Source organism: Centruroides sculpturatus, unplaced genomic scaffold (assembly GCF_000671375.1).
Source record: "Centruroides sculpturatus isolate CEXI.00-Female unplaced genomic scaffold, Cexi_2.0 scaffold82, whole genome shotgun sequence".
NCBI lineage: Eukaryota > Metazoa > Arthropoda > Arachnida > Scorpiones > Buthidae > Centruroides > Centruroides sculpturatus.
The window spans coordinates 959,913-985,691 of NW_019384498.1; the positions used below are offsets into that span (position 1 = coordinate 959,913).

The 25,779-nt window shown below is 27.7% G+C and overlaps 1 protein-coding gene across 1 annotated transcript in view; it reads right to left on the reverse strand.

Moving 5' to 3' along the window:
• Positions 1-1,569: 1,569 nt before the first annotated feature.
• LOC111621991 (atlastin-2-like) overlaps positions 1,570-25,779 on the reverse strand; it is a 64,418-nt gene continuing 40,208 nt past the window's right edge. The window contains 8 exon segments of the mRNA XM_023364282.1: positions 1,570-1,821; positions 6,871-7,020; positions 10,413-10,484; positions 11,819-11,875; positions 14,774-14,901; positions 17,991-18,129; positions 22,031-22,123; positions 23,420-23,479. Coding sequence (XP_023220050.1) covers positions 1,603-1,821; positions 6,871-7,020; positions 10,413-10,484; positions 11,819-11,875; positions 14,774-14,901; positions 17,991-18,129; positions 22,031-22,123; positions 23,420-23,479 — 918 coding nt within the window. The 3' untranslated portion in view covers positions 1,570-1,602.

Genomic DNA, 25,779 nt, shown 5'->3' on the forward strand with positions numbered 1-25,779 from the left:
TTACAAATATTTCCTGATTTCACTGTATTAACATCACAACTAATTCTTTTAGTACTGATCACATACACTGTAAAAGTTTCTTATCCAATCACTTTCAACTGCCAAAGCTACAGAAGTAATTACAAAGAAACTTTCAGTTTTTAGGTATGTTTAGCTTATTTTTAAAATTATTAAATTTTATTTAATTAGGTATTAACACCTCAACATTTAATTTAATAATAAACATTTGTTATCATAAAATATAACAAAAATGGCATGATGTAATTTTTTATGTATAGTATAAAAGAATATTTCTAAATTACATCAATCATCATCATTAATTTTGGACAATTACACCAAAATAATTCTTTTTAAGCTTTGGATATGTTCTGAAAGGCATTTCTGACTGCATAGCTATCTAAATGAATATATGATAGAATTATTTTAAAAATTAAACAATAAGAACTTTTTTAAATTAGAATAACTGAGAGCAAAAAAATTAAATAAATTTAAAGATGTATTTTAAAATTTCACTGTAAACACAATGGTAGTTTCCCAATGATTCCAATTCTTTAGACTTGTTATATGTGACACTTGGCTATAATTTAAATAAAGTTGTCAAATTTTATTGAATTAGAATATAAACATTTAGATTTAATTTATTTTAAATTAATATTTGATTCTTATTTGTTTAGTATATGTAGAAAACATATAGTATTTTCTCAAAATGAAATTCAATATATTATAAAATTCTGATAAATTACTGATATTTGAAAAGGTTGAAATATTTTATGCATGCACTATACAAAAGCAGTAGTCCAATTTAAATATTAAAGATGTTTTAAAGAAATGTAACCCCTCATCTAATCAACACAGAAAAAACATAGAAGTTTAGAACAAACAAATCTAAATGAAATTCATAAAAAAGGACAAATCTTAAGATTTATCATTCAAATAATATATAACTGGATATGTTAGCTCACTAATTCATATTGGACAAACTTGTAGATGCAACAAAAAAAAAGATATCATTAATCATCTCATTTTAAATTTGTTATTTATACTTCAGAATGACGTCGCACATATGCCCCAATGACTGCATAAGGCCTTTAGGCTGGTTTTTTATGACTTCAACATTAGATATATATACTTCATTTTTTTAATATTTTTGATTGTCTGTTCAACTCTTTTATGATATAAAAAATAAATTTATAAATGACCCGCAGGTCATAGGTTCACCACTACTGTACTAGAGTAGCTTTCAAAAGCAATTAGGGCTATTGTATATGCTGTTTTATAAAACAGCATATACAGTAGCCCAAATTGCTTTTTTTTTATCATAACTTGTATATGTAACAAATGTTTTCAAAAATTATATTATTAAATTAAAAAAAAAAAAAAAATACAAATTCCAGCAATCAGTTGCATCACTTTCCCGGCTAAACTTTAAAATTGCGTGTGGCGTCATCTGTTATGATTTTTTTATTTAAAATGTCAAAAAGCTTAATTTTGAGGGTAGAGATGAGTTTTATAAAAATATTATAAGTGCTAATAAGGAGTAAAATCTTCATGAACTCCGACNCAGTATTTCAGCAATATTTTATTGAAAAGAAATTTTTTAACTTACCTTATATACGACCATAGACATAGAGTTAATAGTGTTATACCCATTACTAAATTGAAAAAATTTGCCATAGAATAAAATCCTAAAAGTCCGAAAAACGCCGATTGAAAATAAGTGATAAGTACAATGGCAAATAATGTAGCTGGCGTTCTTGCAGCAGCAAAAATATTTTTACTTTCATTGTGTTTCACAAAATTATCATATGTTTCTAATATTTCCTATTGAAAATATCATGAAATGAGATATATAATTCAATATAGAATTTATTATATATCATAAAATATATCATAAAATCTTAAAATAAAAAAAGCTAACATTGAAATAGAATATGATTAATAACTGAACTAAAATTTTCTTTTCTGTTTGAATATTAATTAATAAAGTACAGTAATACCTCGACTTACGCAAACCCGGAGTTATGCGATTTTCAAATCTCGTCTTTTCAAAAATCTTTTCAAATTGTCGCGCAGAATTGACGAATAGCTACAATTTATTTTGTGTTATTTATTTCTGTGTTTGTTATATCTATGGAGATTCGAGAGACTCTATGTGGTGATTTCTTGTAACTGTGAACGAATCAAAAGACGAGATAAGATTAACGAGAACATTTATTAGCTTACATACATCCGACTTGGATTTACACAAATTGCGAAATTATACCTCGACTTATGCAGTTATCGCTCGATCCCACCTATTGCGTAAATTTGGGGTATTACTGTATATTAATTAATAATCAACTTTAACTTTTTTCAATGAATTAAAATTTTCAATAAGATAGTGTCACCGTCAATAATAGCTTTATAAAATAAAAGTATTTTAATAAAATTTAATTTTTATGTAACTTATTAAACAATTTTAATCATATATTTATAATAAAACATATACAGCAAACCTCAATCTATTGTTCCCAGATATATTGCTTTCCCAGAAACATTGTTTAATTTCTAGGGTCCCTGAACAAATCCAAGCAACAGCATGGCCCAGTATTTAAGAAAATAGCTGGGAGTGTCACTATAGTCACCAACAACAGTCTCCAAGTTACATGCATGTTTGGTCCCACACTGATTTCTATACAGTTGCACAGGTTCTTTTACTTCCCACACACACAGCTAACAGTAGAACATCTACATACAAAACATTCATGATGATTCAAATAATTTCTATTGGCTTGTCATTAAATTCAGCACTGCTTTCACTGTGATTGCTACTGAAGGTTTTTTAACAATGTATACAGAGCAGTTCCAAAATGGCAGATCTCAGTGCAGCTGTTGGAATGTTTTGCAAATTACAAGGGTAAGTCAAAAATTATCTGCACTTTGGCTGTAGAATTTATTGTAATCAATCTTCAGCAAGTCAAATATATCATTTCTCAATATAATTGCTCTGCTTTTCAACACACTTTGTCCATCTGTCCACTAGTTTACCTATTCCTTCATTAAAAAAGTTTTCGGCTGAAGTGCAAACTGCAAATGCACCACTGTCTTAACATTGTCATCAGATGTGATTCTTCATCCCCGTAGCATTTCTTTTAGGGGGCCAAACAGGTGATAGTCCAATGGGACAAGATCAGGACTGTAAGGAGAATGCTCTAACACATCAAAACGAAGTTTTGATGTGTTAGAGCATTCTCCTTACAGTCCTGATCTCAAAACGAAGTTTTGGAGTGTTGACAGTGTGGATAATCTTATGGAATAGTTCCCATAATATGTTAAATTTTCAAATGCAATTCATGTAATTCAGAGTAAAATACTCATTTGTGCTATGTTTAATGACGTTTTGAGTTTTAAAAATTGATTTTTTAAGATGGGCCAGTCTAGACATTTGTGGCTGAAGTGAATAAATTCAAAATCAGTTAACTTTATGTGAAATAAGATTACAAAGTTATTTTTAGTACACAATAAAAGCATGTGTATCCCAGCATATAAATGAATTTTTTTTCACATTTCTTTTGAAAGATTAATTCTTAAGCTTGATGTTTATTAATTAATGAATGTACTGTGCTCTTAATGTAAATTGTTAATTTTCTAAACTAAACTAAGCTTTAGGAAGTATTCAAAAGAATCAGCATTGGAAGTTTTCAGCAGAATCAGAATCAGGAGAAATTTTGGTATCATCCTATCACTAGTAAAAATATATATATTTTTTTGTTATTACAGATATATGTTGTTATTTCCAAATCTAGAAATGTTCCTTCTTTTTGAGATAGACAAAATTTTGTGTAATTCATGAAATTGAAGTGTTGATTTCAGGAACATGACAATATTTCTGCTGAATTCATGAAATTAGCAATTGCACTAAGTGACACTAGTGTAGCATTATGGTAAATTTATGAATTTGCATATTACAAAAAGATTTTTCCTCTTGTTTGACTTTTGTTTATTATTGTTTTAGAGTTTCTATTTTCAAAGTTTTTGATAACAATCCACAAAACATGTACATAATGATCATCATTAAGAAGTATAAAATATCATTACATAATCTTGAAATGGGAAAACAATACTAAAACAAATCTTTGTCTAACATTTTCTAACTCATAATTCAATGAACAAATCAAATATCAGTATCTTATTAGAAAATATCAAATGACAATTTCACAAATAGAAAATTCAACATTAGCCTGTAAGAAATTCAACATTAGTCGAGTTTTCTCCTATTTTGTGAAATAGGCAGAACATGAGCAACATTTTCAGATCCAGTGTAACATATATGGGGGGGGGGAATGAAAGTTGTGCAATACAGGAATACTTTAAGACCTGAAACAAAACATTTTTTATTTATGTTCAAAGTACTTTCCGCTGGCCAAAATGCACACATGCAGTTGCTCCTTCCAAAGATCAAAAGCATGATGCCACTCATTTTCTAGAATGATATCAAAATACTCTGTTAAGGAAGCTTCAATTTCATCTTTCATGTTAAATTTGCAACTCCTCAAATGTTTTTTGAAATTAAAAAATACCCAGAAGTTACACAATGCGAAATCTGGTGAATACAGTGGATGTGGAATGATTTTTATATTATTAACTTAAATGAAATCAACATCCTTCTTGGCAGTTTGTGATGAAGGATTATCATGATGCAAAATTTGACCTCAAATTTTCAGTGACTCCAGAATTCTAGGAAGACAAACTGTAGTGTACTAATTAGCCATTACTGTCTTCTGTTCATCAAGCTTAATTGCTCTTGCCAGTCCAGTGCTACTGAAAAAAATAGCAAACATGACTGTTTTTATTGCTCTCTGCCTTTTCACAGCTGTTGGAATTGGATCATCTTTAAGGATCCATATCTGATTTTCTTGACCTATGACAGTCATAAAATGGAATGTATGTCTAATCACATGTGACAATCTTGGAAATAATCTGGTGTCCACCTCACAATTCAACTTTCCAGTTTTCTTAGAGATTCTGACATGTTCTGACTTTTCAAAATCTGTCAACTCAATCAGACACTACTTTTTTTAACTGTAACTACTTATGCAGAATGTCTGAATTGCAGAGACTCCAATCTGTAGTCTCTCCTGTATCATTTCACAGGTAAATCTTTGGTCTTTTTGCAATCATACATTGGATAGTAGTTACATTTTTATAAGTCAAGGCTGTTCATGGTCATCCTTCATGTGTTTCATCATGGAAGAAAGTAAGACACCTCTGAAATCTTTTGTACCACCTGAACACAATAGTAAAAAATGGAGCATCACCTCTAAAAGCCAATTCCAATTGTTTATAATAGTCTTTGTCATTTAGTCTATCACAAAAATCATAGTAAATCATTGTACAAAGTGCTTCTCTAGAAAGTTCCATGATTACTATTAGTAAAAGGGTCTGTCTCATTTAGATTGAGAGATTGATGAAATTTGTTTATGCATAATGTGTCATATGAAGTTTATTATTTAAAAAAAAAAAACTGCAATTCATCACAGATGGTTTTCTTGTATTGCAAAATTTTCAAAGTAACCGTTGTATATATGTATGTATAAACGACAACAAAAATGCATATGTTGCAAATGCTATAAAGGTTTTAAACAGAAACCATTAACTAGCACTTACAACTTATTATCATTGTCATTGTCTTCATAACTAAAACTGAAAAGTAAATAAAAATAAAACCCTTAGATATCATAATTTACATATTAAAAGATAATGATAAAAAATACAGTTATGTTGAATCATATTAATTTAATCAGTTTTATTACTATAATTCATAACCTATATATCAAGAATCTATTATTGGTTATCTATCATCACCTATAGTAAATAATATTGCTTTTATGAAACATAATTGAGCCAGTCACAAGCCAAAACAATTAACTCCACATTTGAATTTTTTTAAATTTTAGTGTCAAAGCACTTGATATACTCATAACTTTTTATATTCATAATAAGTTTCCCTAATAATAAGGATTAATACCACTTAATAACAAAATTTTATTGACCATCGAAAATTTATTTATTTATTTCAGAAGCTAATCTAATTAACTCCATACTGTAACATAAATCTGTCGGCACACACATTGCAATTGCAGTACTGTTATCCAATGCCTTGAAGATAACACTAATTATTTAATGTTATCTCATCACAAAAAGTAAATAAAAGAAATAAGTTACAGTCCAACTGCCCGCAGAAGTAAGTATACTTGTGGAATATTGAACAATTGTTTTAATTTTGATGGAAATTGTTTTTCTTAAAAAAAAAAAAGTTATACAATTATATCAAGATGGATGAAACTAAAAAATTTTTTCATTCATTCTATTAAATGTGATTCTTATAAAAATTTAAGAACAAATCAACATGATGGGACCTCAAATACAACTGACAAAGAAGACATCATTTATGTTGCTAAATAATCAATTTAAACAAAATAATAACAACCACCATTGTAACAGTAATAGAACAGTTATTATTCATTTTTGCAAAAAATTTTTAATAAAAAATGTATGATAATGATGTTTCTCTATAATAAAAAATTATTTGAAAACTGACTGAACTGAATGTTACTGTTTTTCACTTGCCAAATCGATTAACTCTTTCAATCACACCAAAATCATAATAACAATAACAATTATAGCATAACTATGCAACTTTATATATTGTTAAATAAAAGCTATATCTACAATAATATATTCTACAATGTTTATTTGAATTTAGATTTTAAAAGAAATTTAAAAAAAAAATGTATATTACTTTGTCACTTTTCTCCACTTTTGATTTTATGGAGTTAATCAATTTGGCAAGTGAGTGGCACAATTATTAATGAAAATAATAATACATACCTTATTAAGCTGCTCTAAATACATTTTTGAAAATTCTGGACCACCCATTTTCCTAATGTTAGTAAATGTTTGTAAGGCTTGATCATGATAATGTTCGTGTTCTTCTTGTAATTGCCTAACACTTATATAAGGACGGTCTCCGCCACAAACCTATTAAATAAAACTTACTGTTACTTATCTAGAACAATATTTATTTTTATGTATCAAAAAACTTATTCTGAAATTAAAATTACAGTAGAGCATCAAATGTTGATCAACCAAAAGCTTTCCCATCAGCAAATTTAATTTCTGCTAGTGCTGTGGCATTGCAATCTTTGGCTATGTCTTGGGCTACTCCAATATTATTTTTGTTGGTGTGTGTGTTTTAGCTGGCAGACCTGGTGCAACCATGAAAGGGTACTTAAGGATGTGCCAGGATTTGAATGAATTTCAACATGGAATAGGTTAATATATTTTTTCGCACATAATCTATCTGAAAAATTGATTTTGCAAACAACCCCAGTCCCCAATTCATTCAGAGCATTGATTTGCAAGTGTATTTTATAATACAGTAGAGCATCGATTATCTGAATGAATTGGGGACTGGGGTTGTTTGGAAAATCAATTTTTCAGATCGATTATGTACGAAAAAATGTATTAACCTATCCCATATATTTATAAAAATATATGATAAAATGTAAGAAAATGAACATAGCAGATAAACATATAGACATTGAAAGAATTATTCTGTTAATTTCCAAAAAAAATAATAGCATAGTATAAAAACAGAAATAAAAATATATTTCTATTAATTAATAAATAAAAAATAATGGTTAAGCAATCACATTAAATACACTAAATATACTAAAAAAAATAAGTTGAATGAATATAAAATATAAATGAAAAACTATTTTATTTATATTTCTTTATTAATTAAAAATTTGTTTGCATTAAAAATAACTGAATCCAATATTTCTGTCCATATTCAGTTTATTTGACAAGAAGTTTAAGATAGTAAGTACTCTAATTTTACATACAAATACACACACAGAGTAATTGTAATTAAAATATCCTATTGAACATAGTCTGTAGAGCTATTTTTCAGGCAAAATGCAACCAAATCAAGTATTGTGACATTCAGAATATGCAGAAGACTTTCTGTATAAAGATTTGTACTAAAACTTACCACTATGGCACAAATATTTTTTTTGTACAAGACACTTAAGACCTTAGCAATGCAGGGGATACAAGTCAATGTGATCTTCATTCTAAGGTAGGTGATGAGCAGTAGGTTCAACAGACAACTGTAATTGAGCCTCTGTGTCTGTGATGCTTCACATATGGCCTGTTACTGTCTTTCAATAGCCAAATACATGTCTTTAATAAGGCATACTTTTTGTGTCATCACAATCAACATTCCTATAGATTAAGGTCACACGGTTTGCATTTGCTAGACAGCATTGAATGTAGATACTTTAATTACAATCAGCTAATATATATATTTATATATATATTTGATATAAGTATGTGTACTTATGTAATTAACCAAATACTGGTTCTCAATTTTCCGAAACCGTGTTTTATAATTTTCTATGATTCTCAAACACAAAATTGTGCTATTATTTAAACACTTGGCATTTTTGTACAGGCAAGATCCAATGTTGAAATAGTTTATCATAATTTAAAGCTTGTTCCTCAGGCTTTAAACTTTTTAATATTTGTATACTGTTTATGTACTTATGTATTAATTACTTGTTTAAAAACTAGATATATGTAAATTTCATGTTGGTGAAGCCTACTTTTGATATCATTGTTGAGAAAGTATTAGGGGCAGTCAAATGAAAATTAGACAGACTATATAACAAGTGTGGCACGGAAGTTGGTAATGCAGGTAGGTGTGTATTTAGAAGTGCCCTCTATTGGGAATCAGGAAGGAACAGCGTGAATGTTCACCGCTTTTATTTGTCTGTTAGACGTGCTTGAAGTGAGGTCGGTGAGTTGTGTGTGCGTCCAACATCACTAAGGAAGTCCACTGTCTGTTGACTTTCTGGAAAACAGCGCCACAATTAATGCACAGCGATAATATAGAAACTTTGCAAAAATTAAAGCATGCCATCAAATCCAAACACCCAGGAATGTTGACAGACGGCATCATTCTGTTGCAAGATAATGCCCACCCACATGTTAACAAGGTTGTTTTGACTATCTGCAGCGTAGTCCATACACATCCTCCATACAGTCCCAATTTCTCCCCATGTGATTTCCATATTTTTGGAACCCTGAAGAAAGACATTCGTGGCCATCAATTTGCTTCAGACGAAAAGGTGCACACCTGGATACAATCATGGTTCTTTGTCTCACAGTAGGATAAATGTATTAACAGTTATGGCAATTACTTTTGAAATAATAAATAGTTTACTTACTTTTTTCCCCATCTGTCTCATTTTCATTGGACTGCCCCTAATATATTCTGAGTCTCACTAGTCAATGTAGTATATTTGTAAAACTTAAGGTAAGTTGTATTTTGTAAATTTCTCATAAATATAAGGAATATAGTGTATTATAAATTTGTAAAAAGTATGTCAAATTTATCTAGGCAGATGTATGAAACTGCATTACTCTTATACATGTGTACACCTTTCAAGTTTGTAAGGAATCTAATGGTACATCTTGTGAATGAATTTATACATTTAGATATATATTTTTTTAAAATGGCCTTTCTGTATGATATTGTCTTGTTAAAAATTTATGTACCCTTTTTTAACGTTTAGTTGGCTGATGAAGGGCATTGCCCGAAATATGTAGTAATACTCGTATCAACTGAATAAAGATGAAAAAATGCAAAGTGTTTAAACAGTAGCACAATTTTGTGTTTGAGAATCATACAAATACTGGTTGTTTGACTATATTTTATATCCTCAATTTTGATTTATATCATCTCTTGATAAATATTTTCTTTATCTATTAGCAAATCGCTAATAATTTCTTTAACCAAAATACCAACTTGATGAGTCATTCCTGTTACAAAATAACAAAACCAGAAGAGATGAGAACACAAAACATGCTATAATAAAAACTATTTTGGTTAAACAAAAACTAGATGACACACAAAAAGACACCTTATAATATGATGAACAGTTCTTGTTAATATGTAATTACATTTTAAAAGTGCTTTAGAAGTGTTCATTTTTTAGCTTCAAAAAGTTAAAATTTAATACTGTCCAATTAAATATATTTATTCAAATCATTTTCAGTGAGCTATTGTCAAGAAAGAATTGATTAAAATTAAATTAAGAAAAAAAAATCAAAGAAAATATCTACAATATTTTTAGACATTTCACAAATTAAATTTACATTTATTATGATAGATAATATATTTGACAAAAATTGAAATAATAAACCAAAAGAAAATGTTTAATGAATAAATCAAGAGGTATTATGAAAAGATTATAAATTAAAATAATGTTATAGCATTTATCATAAAAATTATAATTTTGATTGCAATAAAAACATTATTACATTTTTCAACAAAACAAGAAATGATTTATAGATTTTTTTCTTACCTTTTGCATATGGGATGAATAATAATCTTTGGCACTTGCAACAGCTGCTAAATTATTGGCTTCAGCTGTAGCCTATTAAATACACAATTATTTTATATTAATGAGTTTAAATTGTCTGATAAAATCTAAAGGAAAATAATATGTACATGTTAGAATCATCTAAATGGAACAAAAAATTATTGAAAATATGTTTTGTTAAATTGTATATATATTTTTTTATTTTTGTTTGTCTTTTGTTTGTAAAATATATTTACTTTAAATGAATTTCATTGAGTAAAAAATTACATTTGTGATTCACTTAATTCACATTTCATTTTATAAATTTAAATTAAAAAAACTAAACTTTAAAGTAACTAAAGTTTACTTTAATTATAAATTCATACATCAAATGATCATTTCACAACCCAACTATATGTTTTTTTTAATCATAAGTGCATTAGCAAATATATATAAAACATTTTAATATGCTGCTAACAGTTAATTTTTCTTTCATACTATATTGTTTGAATTGAGACTCAGATTTTGGAATCACTTTTAGAGTTTTTGTTGTATTTTCTTGTATGGCTTATGTGTCTTTATAAGTTTTTCCCTTCAGTAAAGTTAAAGTTTTGGGAAAAGGAAAGATTTAGAGATCCAAATCTGGAAAATATGAAGGCTGTCTGACCAATGTGACATTATTTTGTCATAGAGAAGTTTATCATTGAACTCATAATTATTCCTGTATCCATAAAAGAATTATGAATCACTATAATTCTGTTTGGTATATTAAACACTTTTTGTATTTTATTTATATGAAGCATAAATAATTTGAATAATGAAAAATGTGATCTATTCATATGAATATGAGTAATAATATTAAATAACTCAAAATATAGATCTCAGATATTTTATTTGAATGGAAATTAGATTTCTAAAAATAAGTAAATATAGGAATATTTTTGGCTCTCAAAGAAAATTTTTTTGGATGAATATATAATTCATACTCTCTACTTTTGATGATACTGGCTTATTATGAAGAATAAATTTCAATGAATTTTTAATAAACAGTATTTTGACTAAAAGATTTATGTGAATAAGTAATGTAAGCATTATTTGATTATTAATTACTTACAAAAGATTTTACTTATACAATGTTAAAAATTTTAATTGCAAAATCACATTAATACTGTACTCTTCACCTTATAAGATTTTTTTTTGTACCTAAAACTCATCTGGAAATTAGGATATGTCTTATACAGTAATGAATAATAAACTTGAAAAATGTGATGCATCTTATAAAGAAAAAAAAATGCATCACATCATCATTGTTTTTTCTTTTTAAAATTAAATTCAATTAAACAAAAAATTAAATAAATGTTTGGATTAAAAAATTATTATTATTAAATATTTAAAAATAGTTATTTTACCTCTAACATAGTTTTTGGTTCTGGCAGTTCATCACCTTTAAATACATTCACATATGCCTGAAATGAAAATTAATAACACACACATTTAAATAAACAAGAAAATAAATTATATATAAATAAATTTCCCGCTAAAAAAATTAACTTGAAACATGTAATGTGATGATGTGATGAATTCAACAGATTTGAATTGAGACCAGATTTTGAAATTGCTTTTAGAGTTTTTGCTGTATTTTCTCGTATGGCTTATATCTTTAAAAGTTTTTCCCTTCAGTACAGTTTAAGTTTTGGGAAAAGGAAAGATTTAGAGATACAAATCTGGCAAATATGAAGGTTGTCTGACCAATGTGACATTATTTTTGGCCAAATATTGGTTCAGAAGCTGGTCAACATGCTGTCACAAGGTGAATGAGCATGTCATATTGAACAAACATGACTCAGACTGCCATTTTCATAGCCTCTCAACAGTTTGTGAACATCTGTGACTATTTTAGCTAATTTCACACAAAATTTGATTGCCACATGTTACTCTTATACATCTGACATTTTGGAATGCAACACTGACACCACAATGGTCTCCTTTCTTTTCACCTCTTTGCCACTGCAATGACATCTGACACATAAATATATACTGATGTCTAGACCATTGCTAGGGTGCAACATTACTCACTAACACTTTTCATTTTTGTAAATTAAGTTTATATGTTTTTACATTTTTTTCCAAACCAAAAACCAATAAAAATAAAAAATAACAATATATAAAATACAAGCAATTATTTATTGTGACATCATCACAATGCCAGGCTGCAATTTTTAATTAATCATATTTTCAGTTTATTTAATTTAAAATATATGCTTGCCATCTCAAATTAGTACTGTAGTGTCTTGCCCCTGTACATCATACTTTTCATTTAACAATAGAATCGTGCAGGTCATCTATCTAACACCTTTCAGAGGAAAATTTTTGAACTGAAATAACATGAATTCCGGTTTGCATCAGAAATTCTTATATAGTTATTCAGTGCTTCCTGCCCCTAAGAATTCCATATCTGGTCTTGTCTTTCATCTATCTAACTCTGTTCTTAAGATTAAGGAAAGATAGATGGACAGAAAGACTACAGTGGGAATTTGTCTACAATTTTTTCAAATTGCACCCCAAAATGTATCTAATAGGAAAAATCATCTTTAAAATAATAAATTTGTGTGCTTATACAGTAATGAAAATGTAAACTACAATAAAGTAATTAATTGCAAAGCATAATCCCTAATTATAACACGAATAATAAATATAAACCTATCTATATAGTAAATTTTAAAGTAAAAAATTTTCATGAAAGTTTTGTATAACAAATGTTATCATATATAATATTTTTAATAAAACAATTAAAATACACTTTTTTATGTAATTCACACAATGTAGCAAGATTTCTATTTGAACAAATTATTAATTTTTAGAAAAAAAATATTCAGCACATGTGTAACTGGCTATCAAAATATAGTTTCCATTACATCAATATGGCTGGCTGGATGACAGACAACTAATGCATCAGCATAATGCTCTGAAGAACCAAAGATCAAATCCAAGCAAGCAACCTCAACAATCTTTCATGACTATGTTAGGTCTTCTCCCTCACAACCCATCTATCAAATCCAAGCAAGCATCCTCAACAATCTTTCATGACTATGTTAGGTCTTCTCCCTCACAACCCATCTATACTCATTAAGTCCTATATGAATCCACGATGGGTATGCTCTCTTGGTGTTTAGAGAGCAGAAAGAAGAGTGAACAAAAAATATATATATATCAATGTGAACTTAATTACTATGAAGAGAAGAAAAAATTATAACATAGATATTACATGGTATTATTCTATAGATAACAGAAAAATATACTTTAGAACAAATTTTTACAAAATGTATAAAAATAGTTCATATCTAATCCTAATTGCATTTTATTAATACTTCTGGAGTATCCTGTGTATAAAAAATAAATGGCAAAGCAATGAAAAATAAACAATAAAATATAAAAAGCTGGCAAGGACTTTTGCATGATTTTCCCAGTACGCATAATATATAAAGTTAAGATTATTTTTGATGCCATTTACTATGAATTTTATTAAAATATAATTTTTTTTAATAATATTAACAACTATAAAAGGCAAAAACTTTGTTTTTGGAAGTAGGGATAGGTTGATAAAAATATTGTAAATGACAATAACAAATAAAATTTTCATTAGGTCTGACATCATTTGAGTTATCTTCTGCCTCCTCTATCTCCAAAATCAATGCCCCATATATAAAAGTATTCTTGTCAAATTTCAAATTTTTGGTGTAAAGATCCTGAGTTATAAAGCAAAACAGATGCTTACACACAGAATTTTGTAAGGCTTTTTTACATTTTTGGGCTCCTAGTGTGTCAAAATGCCAAGAAATGATAAGGAACTAGGAGGGGTCAAAATTTCACCAATCGTCATGCTTTCCCTGTTATATTCCATAACCAGAAAAGTAATATAAAGAAAAAAATAATAGCTTAATTCATAAATTACATAGTTTATAATGAAAAATATTAAGATTTTATCATATTTTACAATAATTAATATAAATAAATAATCAATCATAATTTAATTTTCATTTATAAAACATTATACAAAACAACAAAAAGTTACAAAAAATTATTACATGAATTTAGAAAATTAGTTCCTATTCAAATAGAATTTACATTAATTTTACTTTTATTTAAAATACTGCTGATAAACTTACTAATTTAAAAAGGAAAATTTAAGTAAAGGAAATTCTTCATAATAGAATTTTTCAGCACTTTTAATTGAAAAATCTTACTACTAAGTAAAATATATTAAGAAAGATTTCTTTTTTAGTTGTTATTAAAACAAATAGCAGTTTTAAAAGTGATAGTTGTTAATTCCATAAAAATGAATGCTATAAAAAATGAAAAACTACCTTGAAATATTCAACTAATTCTCTAGCAGTAATTTTTCGACCATTTATTTCTTTTCTAACAAGATTCTCTTTTGAAAGAAGTAAAGGCACAAGAACTTTCAGCTGTTCTCGAAATTCATGTTCAATATCTGGAATATTTTATTATTATTATTAAAAATCTTTTAATACAAAAAATACTTATAAATAGTAAACATATTTATAATAAAAATGTTACACTTAATTTATTAATAGAAATAATTAAAAATGTGTTGTAAAAAAATGAATCAAATTAATGTATATAATTTGCAAAATTTCATTTACAGTCGACCCCCCTATAAGATCATTGATTTTTCCGTTTTATCTGAATTACATGTTGTACGAGTCACTTAGATTTTACAAATACGTGTGCCGGACTGTGAATGGCTCACATATTTGTAAAATCTAAGTGACTCGTACAACATGTAATTCAGATAAAACGGAAAAATCAATGATCTTATAGGGGGGTCGACTGTATTAATACATGTTATTTTCTCACAGAGATCAAAAGTATACATGATCAATTGATAATATTGTTATACTGGAAATAATGAAACATTTTTAGTTCTTAATATTTTTGCAGCCACCACTTGGAAAAAATGCCAATTTGTTTTTTCATTTTGAGTATTCTTACTCAAAATGAAAAAGTTAGTGCTATATTTGACGATATGAAATTGAGCCACTGGCTCAATTTCATATCGTCAAATATATGTTCTTGTGAAATTGTCATTTATGTTCTTGTGAAATTGAGCCACTGGCTCAATTTCACAAGAACATAAATGATGAAAAACCCAAGAACCCAAGAAAATTACCCAAGAACATAAATGATGAAAAACCATTATAATTAAATATGTCTTGGAAGTAAGAAACCAAGCAATAAAACATAATCTATAAATTTTTTTACACTTCCACATAATAATAATAAACAACATCTAAAAAATAACATGTGCAATTTACCAAAACTTCCAGTGTTGAATGACGCAAAATTGCATCATTGGCAGTGAAATTTAATTTAATCACTACTTTAAATATCATATATTTTATTAAATTTAAATTTGTAAATTACATAAATTAACATTAGTGAAATTATAATATTGAGCAAATAATTAATAAAATACAAGTATAAATTAAAATCAAATGATGTGAAAAGAAATTAATATTAGAAGATAATATTGGTTCCTGAAATTTGTCTCAAACATAAATTCCTACATCTTATACCTACACTACCAAACTAATCAGAAAAAACTAAGTCACCGCAGCTTCATAAAAAATTTGGCTATGCAACTTATAGAGGATAATCTGAAGAGGAGAATGTAAAACATACATTTGAGATGAAATCTCAGGGAAGGAATAAAAAGAATATTGCCAGCATGTCCAATGCCCTGGCAGCCTCACACACAAACATGGGTCAAATAGATGTGCATTCCGTCCTAGGTCACACGATCATAAATTAAAAACAGTGCGTAGTGAGTGTGGTAAACATGCATGTAAAGAACAGCAAGTTGCTTTTCAGTTGCATTAAGTGTCAAAGTAAAATATCAGCTGATGAATCAGAGTGACAAGGATGCTTGAAAAAAAAACAATTTGGATTTCTACTATTGGTTTTATAAGATCTACTGTAACAAGTTTTGATAAATGTTGTTTTTTATTGTCTTCATGTATTTATGTACTAAAGTACTATGTAATCATACTTGAATATAATCATATGTATAATAAGACATGACCAAATAAATGAGTAAAACTTCATGCATTTTTACTTACATGCTTCATTGACAAAAATAAAAGTTGGGGTGGACAAAAACCCCACTTCACTAATGCCGAAAAAAAATTCACTTCACTAATGCAGGGTTAATAAAATAATATATAAAGAACTAGAAGCATTAATTAATAAACTCAAAAATAAAATATCAGATCAAAAAATAACTATTTGTGCAGAAATTTAAAACAAATAATGAACTAATAATGTTAAGTTTTAGGTCATAAAAAACTAATTTTCTTTTTAATGTTTTATTCATTATTTTCTGATTAAATAATTTAGATGATTTAAATTTATTATTTTATTCAATTATGGAATTATAACTAAATGACTTTTGTCATATTTACTACTTTTATTTAATAATTTATATAAAATTTAACTCTAATTACAGTAAATCTTTATACAGTCGACCCCCCTATAACACTGTTGATAATTTCGTTTTATAAGAATTCCATGTTGTACGAGTCACTTAGATTTTACAAATACGAGTGCCGGGCTGTGAACGGTTCACGTATTTGTAAAATCTAAGTGACTTGTACAACATGGAATTCATATAAAACGGAATTATCAGCAGTGTTATAGGGGGGGGTCGACTGTATACTAATCTTTAACTCTCATTACAGAAATACATATCAATTATAACAGAAATTTAATGAAAGCTCAATCATTAACTATGTATTTAGTATTTATTTCAGTTGAAGATCTTCAACTGAAATAAATACATACATAATATATATATATCACTGGCACTGGTGCACCCAAAGTGTTGCCAAGAGGCCTCGGCACCCTCCAAAAGAAAAACAAACACTAGAAAATTTTCCAAAAATCCTTTCATAATTAAAATTCATTTTTTATTTGTATTGTGTCATGTCTTATATTTCTATACTAGTTATGAACTGGTAGCCCATATAAGGTGGAAATTTTATTGAATTTGCATTAAAAATTTTTTTATCCATTCAACTCAGCTCTCAAAATTAAATCCTGAGTCACCATTTATATATATATTCAAAACTTTTCTACAAAGTTTTAGTAACACTAACAAATAAAACTAAGACTAAGACTCCATAAAGAAAATACTTTTGCTTTATGTCAATTATTTGTTTCTGAAAGGAAAGAGAGCATCACTGGCTTAAGCATTATGTTTGGAATAAATTTTGGGAGCAATTATTTGACTTATCCTATTCTATTAACATTCTGCTTTAAATATTAACAAATTTTTATTTTATCTTATAAATATCATTTAAATCATCATTACAATTCAATTACAATATTATTCACTGAAACAACAATTATTTTTCAATGAGTGCAACACAAACATTTGAATGATATATACAGTTCATATTATTGTATTTATAAATGTATTTGTAGACAAAATTCAAAATTTAGCAATACAAATAAAAAAAAATGTAATTTTACATAAAATTATAACTCAAAATATAAACAAACCTGCAAGACGTCCATCAAACTGTGGATTTGTTGCTACTTTCAAGCCTGGATGAGGCATTAGAAAACAACTAATTTCTTGAAAACAAGAGCGAATATGTTTTCTTAACTGTTGAAGTTCAGGATGTTGTCTTTCAGATATCTTTAATAATATAAATATATAATATTTATTTGAAGAGAAAACTATGAAAACAGTTTAAAAATTTTACAGAATGGCTCAAAAGTGAGTTAATGACGACATATTTTATGAATAGTTAAACTGGTTTGGAATAACTGCATATTATTATTCATTATTATGTTTCTAATAGAGCAATCAAATCTTAAATAACAATAAATAAAGTTAATTATATGATTAGCTAACTGGTTTTCTGGCATTTCTATACTATAATTTTTAATTCTATAATTTTTGTTTGTATTAAATTTAATTATCATCTCAATCATTACTTTCCACCAACTATATTATGATATATTTTAGATAAAATTCTTTCTTCATTTTTATTTATAATGAAATGCAATAGAATCCTTTTTTAAAACTTGCTTTATGAAATTTTTTGCATTGTGTATATGCTATTACAATTATATATGAAATACCATATTTTTTACTCACCATCTCAATGTGATATATAAGTTCAAACTGCATTTCTAAGAAATAACATATTTATTATATAAACTATGAAAAACATGATTGCTTGTTTAGCAAAATTTTTTCACAAAGCAATTATGAATAAAAGTTTATAAAAACTTATATTTTTTTTATCAAAATGTTTAAAATATGAAAAGAAAAAAACTTATAAAACAGTTTTAAAATATTTTGAAAAAGAAAATAGGAATAGAAAAAAATAAGTTGAAAAATTGTTATTTATATAATTTAAAATCAAAATTTGGAATTAAATTAACTTATTTTTGACAAATTGAATATTGTTATTCATAATAATAAAATTGAAAATCAAACGTTAATTTTGAGAAAAATTTATAAACCCATATAATATTTATTCTGCTAAATAACCTTTCAAAATTTTTAATTTATCAAATTCTAAAATAAAGATATTCAAAATTTATTTTCACCAATATGTATGTACAGTACACAGTGTAATTGTAATAAGCAGTTAAAACTCACTGTGTTCAGCGTTATTAATCGTTTTTTCATTTGAGCACTTTTGACAAGTGTATTCCCGTCGTCTTCAGGCGAATAAGATATTTTAAATCGAACATGAACATTCGAGAGAAGAACACATACAAAATCTTAACAAAATCCCAAGATCTTATAAACAGTGAGTTAAACAATATTAGCTTAGCAGTACGTGCAGCGGGTTTCTCACGTGCTAAGTACATACATGCATGCATGTACTCAACAAAGTCAAGAAGACACTGTTTCCAAGCTCCAAGTTAACTAACAGGAGGGAAGTTACGCTTATACAACCAGCCTTACCATACCTCGGTCCGCTTTCTCTACGCATTTGCCGCATGTTTAAACGACATGGTCTGCTCCTGCCCCTTTCTCTGTTACCTAACTTGAGCAGACTCCTCTGCAACGACCAAGACAAGTTTTCCATCTTTGAGAAGTCAGGAATCTATGCGGTTCCATTAGAAAATCCTGTAACAGGGAATAGTACGAGATACATGGGGGCCACAGCAAGAATGTTGGCTACCTGCTTGACCAAACACCAGGATGATATAGCAAAAGGAAGGTGCAGCACTGAACTCGCAAGAAGAGTACGTGACATGAATTATAACCCATTATGGGCCCACTCTACTATACTCAGGACAGGCAGCGACCGAAGACTACTCTTTATATAGGAGTCGCTATATATAACAACGTTGGAAATGTGCAACACACCTACTCTGGAACTGCCCAATATATGGATTGCCTTATACAAATGATTAAATGGCGATTTACATCATATATTACATCACTGACGGGAGCAGTACCATGCATGCACCGTATTACATTGCAATCGTAACATCGCATGTATTTCAAAATAGTAGCGGATTCATATTGAACGTCGTTGAAAAAAAATGTTTTTATTTAAATTTGTATGTGTTCTTCTCTCAAACTTTCATGTTCGATTTAAAATATCTTATTCGTCTGAAGACGACGAGAATACACTTGTTGAAAGCGCTCGAATGAAAAATCGATTAATAATGCTGAATACAGTGAGTTTTAACTGCTTATTAATATTACTTGGCGTGAATAACATACTAGTGTAATTGTTAGGCACAAAGACCAAAAATGCTCTATGAGCAAAAAGAAGGAAAAAAAAAAAACCAAAATGCATTCTGGTTTTTTCATTAGCAGAGTATTTTTAGTCTTTAAACCTAATATAAAAATATATCTGTGAAAGATTTCTTTTAAATACTGAACCTCAATCTTACGAATTTAGAAGAACAGCAAATTCTCTGATTAATTGATTATTAAGTGATTATTATTTAATTTAAGTGTCAGTTTATTTGATAAAGAATCTTTAAACCCACAATTATTTTCAACCTAACCCCTCAGCCCGAGACTTTATTTCCATCTTTCTTCACTGACTTCCCTTAAACATCCTAATTATTAAAATGGATTTAATAATATTCTGAATCTATCTTAAGTTACAAAAAATAAGCAAATAATTTCAAAATTACATTTTTTGCATTGATGAGGATCATAGGACACTATGCCTAGTCTCACACATTGTAAATTCTGTGCAGAATAATCTATTGAAGGATAGAAAGAAAAGTAAAAGAAAACCTATCAGAAGACCAATTTGGCTTCAGATGAAACAAAAGAATACAAGAAGCGATACTAAGCCTAAGGATGCTCATCAAACAGCTTATTTTGGTAAAAAGGCAGGCACTCATAGCATTTATAGACATAAAGAAGGCCTTTGACAATGTGAACTGGAACATAATGTTTAGATCACTGAGAAACCTGAAGGTAGACTACAGGGATAGGTGAATACTATACCAGCTATACAAGAATCAAACTGTAGTTATAGGAAGAGAAGAAGAAGAAGCCAATATAATGAAAGGAATAAGACAAGATTGTGAACTATCACCACTATTGTTCAGCATCTACATAGAAGAGACAATGAAAGAATTCTACACTACTAATACAAAAGGTATAAAAGTGAACAGAAAGTTGTACATCACAATAAGATTTGCTGATGACATCACAATGATAGCAGAAGATGTAGATGACCTACAGATACCTCTTGAAAATTTAAATCAACAGTTTAAAAGATGTGGAATGAGAATAAATAGGAAAAAAACAAAGATAATGAGATGTTCAAAAAAAAGGAACAAGAAGGAATGAACATCTATTTGGATGATGAAAAAATAGAAGTCAATGAGTTCATGTACCTAGGAAGCATAATTACCTCAGATGGAAGGAGTGGAAGAGATGTTACAGCAAAGAATAGTCCAAGTAAAGCAGGCATTCTACAGAAAATGACAGATGTTAACATTGAAAAATATATCAATCAATGTTAGGAAGCAATTCATTAGGACTTTCATCTGGAGTGTAGCATTGTATGGTTTGGAAACATGGACATTCCGAACTGGAGGCCTTTGAGATGTGGTGTTGGTGAAGAATGATGCAAGTGTCGTGGATGGAGAGAAAGAGGAATGAGGATGTTTTAAAAGAGGCAACAGAGAAGAGACAGATTTTGACAATAATACAGAAAAGGAGAAATGACATGATTGGCCACCTAATTCAACACTCAGAATGGATGAATGTTTTATTGGATGGAAAGATAGAGGGAAAAAGGGGACATGGAAGACCAGAGTGGAATATATCAACAAGTTATTACAGAGAAGGCCTTACCAACAGATAAAACAGCTAGCTAAGCGAAGAGAGAAGCAATAATACTGCACACATCCAAGTTTGCCCACTAACCATTGGTTGAGGAGAGAGAGAGAGCAAGAGAGAGCATTGATGAATTATATTATTTGCTCAAAAACATAATTGATATATTAATTAATCATTATCTTTTGAGGGATAAAACTCATCTAATTTAACTTATGACAAAAAAACAATAATTTACTATTTTGAAAATGGTTTATACCTGTAACCTTTTGTCCAGTAACTGTTTTCCTCCCAAAATTCCATATCTGGCTTCATAAGGAAAACTCCAATCACGGACAAGGAATGCCAATTTCTAAAATATTTAAGGTAATAAAAAATATTCTCAATAAGATTTGAACTATAAAATTAAAAATATATATTTTTTACATAAAAAGAAAATAGAGTAGAGTCCCACAAACTTGACTTATCATGGACTGAGAAGATGGCAAGTTACTGAAAATGACAAGTTTTACAGTGTCATGATGATAATCTAAATAGCATAATTTTTGTAAAGGTATTATATGTGCAAATTCATATACATATTAACTATGTATCAATAGTAACTATTTCTATTTGTAGTTAAATTTTAATTTAAAAAACTATTGGCTATTCAGTGGCTACTTTTGAGTTAGTTGCATTCATGCTGTGGCATTTTACAGTGGTGCCTTGGAAAAAGAATTGTATTCTTTGTTAACACGTGGAATTGACACTATTATCAAATGCCACCAATGAAAAATGATAACTTATTTAATCCTAGTGTTGGGTTATAGATGTAAAAATTAGATTACATGTATTTGTTTTGTTTTTTTTTTGAATGACATGACAGGTTTTATAGTATATCGAGTTATTGAGAGTTGCATTTCTGGGACGCTACTGTATTGATAATTTAATTTTAATAATTAAAGATATTTTAATGAAATTACAAATAAATTAATTCCTTGGGTAAAGTTTTAAACTTGACCAACAAAATCTAAATGTAAAGAAAAACTATTCTTGAATCTATATATTTAATGATTCTTGCATCTCTCTTCAATGCTTTAAAATTCTTATTTTTCTCATATTTGCATTAAGAAATGAATCTGGATGAATAAAATACATTTCTTCAGGTGAATCAACAGGATATTATTACATCTCAGTTTTTTTTAATGTAAAAATGTTTATATTTATGATATAATGTAAAAATCAATTTTTTTCATCTATTCAAATGATTTATTTCACAGAATTATAACATTAATGTTAATATATTATTTATTAACATTGTTCTTAATTGATAAGAAGTTTTCTCATAACAGTAGTGAATTCTATTATCATATAATAAGTTAAAATCATTATTAATTTTATGCATTGAAACACAGATGTAATTATATTTGTACAATTTAAAATATTTTTAAACATTATACTAAAAACTTCACTTATAAATTAAAAAAAAATCATTTTTCAAATAAAGTGTATAATTGGATTTAGTTTTACTAAAATAATGGTAACAATTTGAAATAGTGGTTAAAGCAGTAACTTAATATAATTTAAAGAGTAATAAATCATTCCTGGAATTGTTAATTATGAATATATCCATATATTCTTTAATTTAAATTACTTTATATTTACATACCTGGAAAGGTTTTTCACTTGTATCCTGGAGTGCTAATCTTCCATATTCTGTAAATAACTATAAATATATTTATAATTATTTAATTATTAAATATATAAAAGAAAATATTAAAGACTTGGATGTTATCTTAAATAATTTGATTTGTGTAGCAAACATTTTAATGTTTGATGATATCTTTTGTAAAATATTATTGAAAATAATCTTTGTTTTCAATTTATTTATTTACTTTTTTGAAACATTACAGCATTTCTATATAATTATATTGTATTGTAATACAATTTTCCATAAGAAGTAATACTCAATTTTCTCAATTAAAATGATGTCATAAAATATAGCAAATATTTAGATTTTCAATTTAAAGTGAAAGAAAAAATTTTTGTGGCAAAGAATATATGAATTCATACTCAAATTAAATGGATAATAATAAAAGATTATAAAATTTCTTTGAATTAATTTTTTTTAATTATACTTTATTGAACAGCTTTTTCTGTGAAGCTTCAATTAGTTTTTATTTTCTAATCAAATATAATTACCATTAAATAAATCAGTACAATATTATTAAGTCTGAATATTTTTAAAATATGAAAATATCTATATTTATTTATATTTATTGTTTACAATATAAAAAACAACAACAACAATTCAGAATTAATCAAAATTGAAATTTTTACAGAACTGAACAAATTCAGAAACTATCAAGATAACAGTAAAAATTTTTTATATTATTATACTCTTTGAATATTACAGATTTTTTTTATGTATCTCATACAAAAAGTTCTCCAATGTGATTTTAATTATAATTCTCATCACTAAAGATCTCTTGTATTTGATCAATTATAAAATGCTTAATGCTTAAAAATGATACTTTAAATGTTATTTCTCTAATGTTTTAGAGCAGGGTTGTCCAACCTTTTTTCATAATGGGCCAAATTAGACATTTAGGTATATTCAGCATGCCACAAAGGTTCTTTATTTAAATGTATGATTTTAAAAAGTTCAAGATGTGAATATCAAATTTTATAGTATATATCAGGGGTGGGCAAGCAAGAGTTCAGTGGGAGCCGAGATGTAGGTTTTGCAAAATGCATGGGAGCTGCAGTTCTGTGCTTTTTTTATTCTTTTTATGATTTTATTATATAATATAAATACAGTAGACCCCCCTATAATGCTTAGATACGTTCCACGCTAAGCGAATGTTACGTTATATGAATGATTAAATACATGAGCCAATCGCAGCCCGATAGGTGGGAACTTTACGGACTAAGGCTGTTCGAAAGGTTTTCTTCTATAAAATTAACCGATTCTAGACTAATTCCACTCAACATTTCCAAAACACGTATAATTTTTTGGGAGTAATCCGTACAAACTATGCTATAAACAAAAAATTATAGGATTACTTACCGAGTTTGTACCGTTCGACTACGCCGTTGCTTAAAGCTGATTTTCGTTGCGGAACAGCACATGAAACTGCGGCCGCGATTTCTAATAAATAATTTTTCGCAGAAAAATAACTTGACCTTTGGAGACATCATTAATATAAATAATTTTTATGGCCGTTGAATAAGAAGTGTTTCTTTCACAAGAAATGTATAAAATTAGTGCTGTATTAGACTTACGGTACCTAATTTACATACTGTGCAGACGATAATAAACTCAACTTACTAGCCTAAAATCTCCGTAGCGTGTTGCCAGGCGGCAGAAAGCATATATATAATTATAATAAAGTTACAATAAATTAAGTTAATATATAATTATATATACAGTACCTAATTTATATATAATTAATATATAATTATATGTACAGTACCTAATTTATATATAATTTATATATAATACTAAACAGACGATAGCAAACTCAATTTAGCCGCTCCGTAGCGTGGCGCAGGGTCGGAGGAAAATAGTTCGGCTGCTCATCCACTATTGGTCCAGACTCTATCAATCTTGTCGCGAAACGACGTTATGGGAGGTATGTTATACGACAGTTTCTACAATTTTTTCGCTACGCTATAGGAATTGTCGTTATTGGAACGTACGTTATAGGGGGTCGACTGTATAATATTAAACAAATATTGAATTTTTTTAATTAATAAACATATTTTCACAAAATTGTGGAAATAAAATTGTAAAAATAATAATAAAAAGCAGAAATGAACACTTTCAGCAAGAGCCGCATGTAACTCAAAAAGAGCCGCATTTGACCATGCCTTGTATATATAATTACAAAAATGTATTATTGACAGTAAAAAAAAAAAAGAAATTATACTCACACAAAATAAGTAAATTCAATGCAATTTTTGACACTGCCTTCCTTTTATAATATAGTCAATGTCTACTTTTATGGTACTAGTCTTTATTGTAAG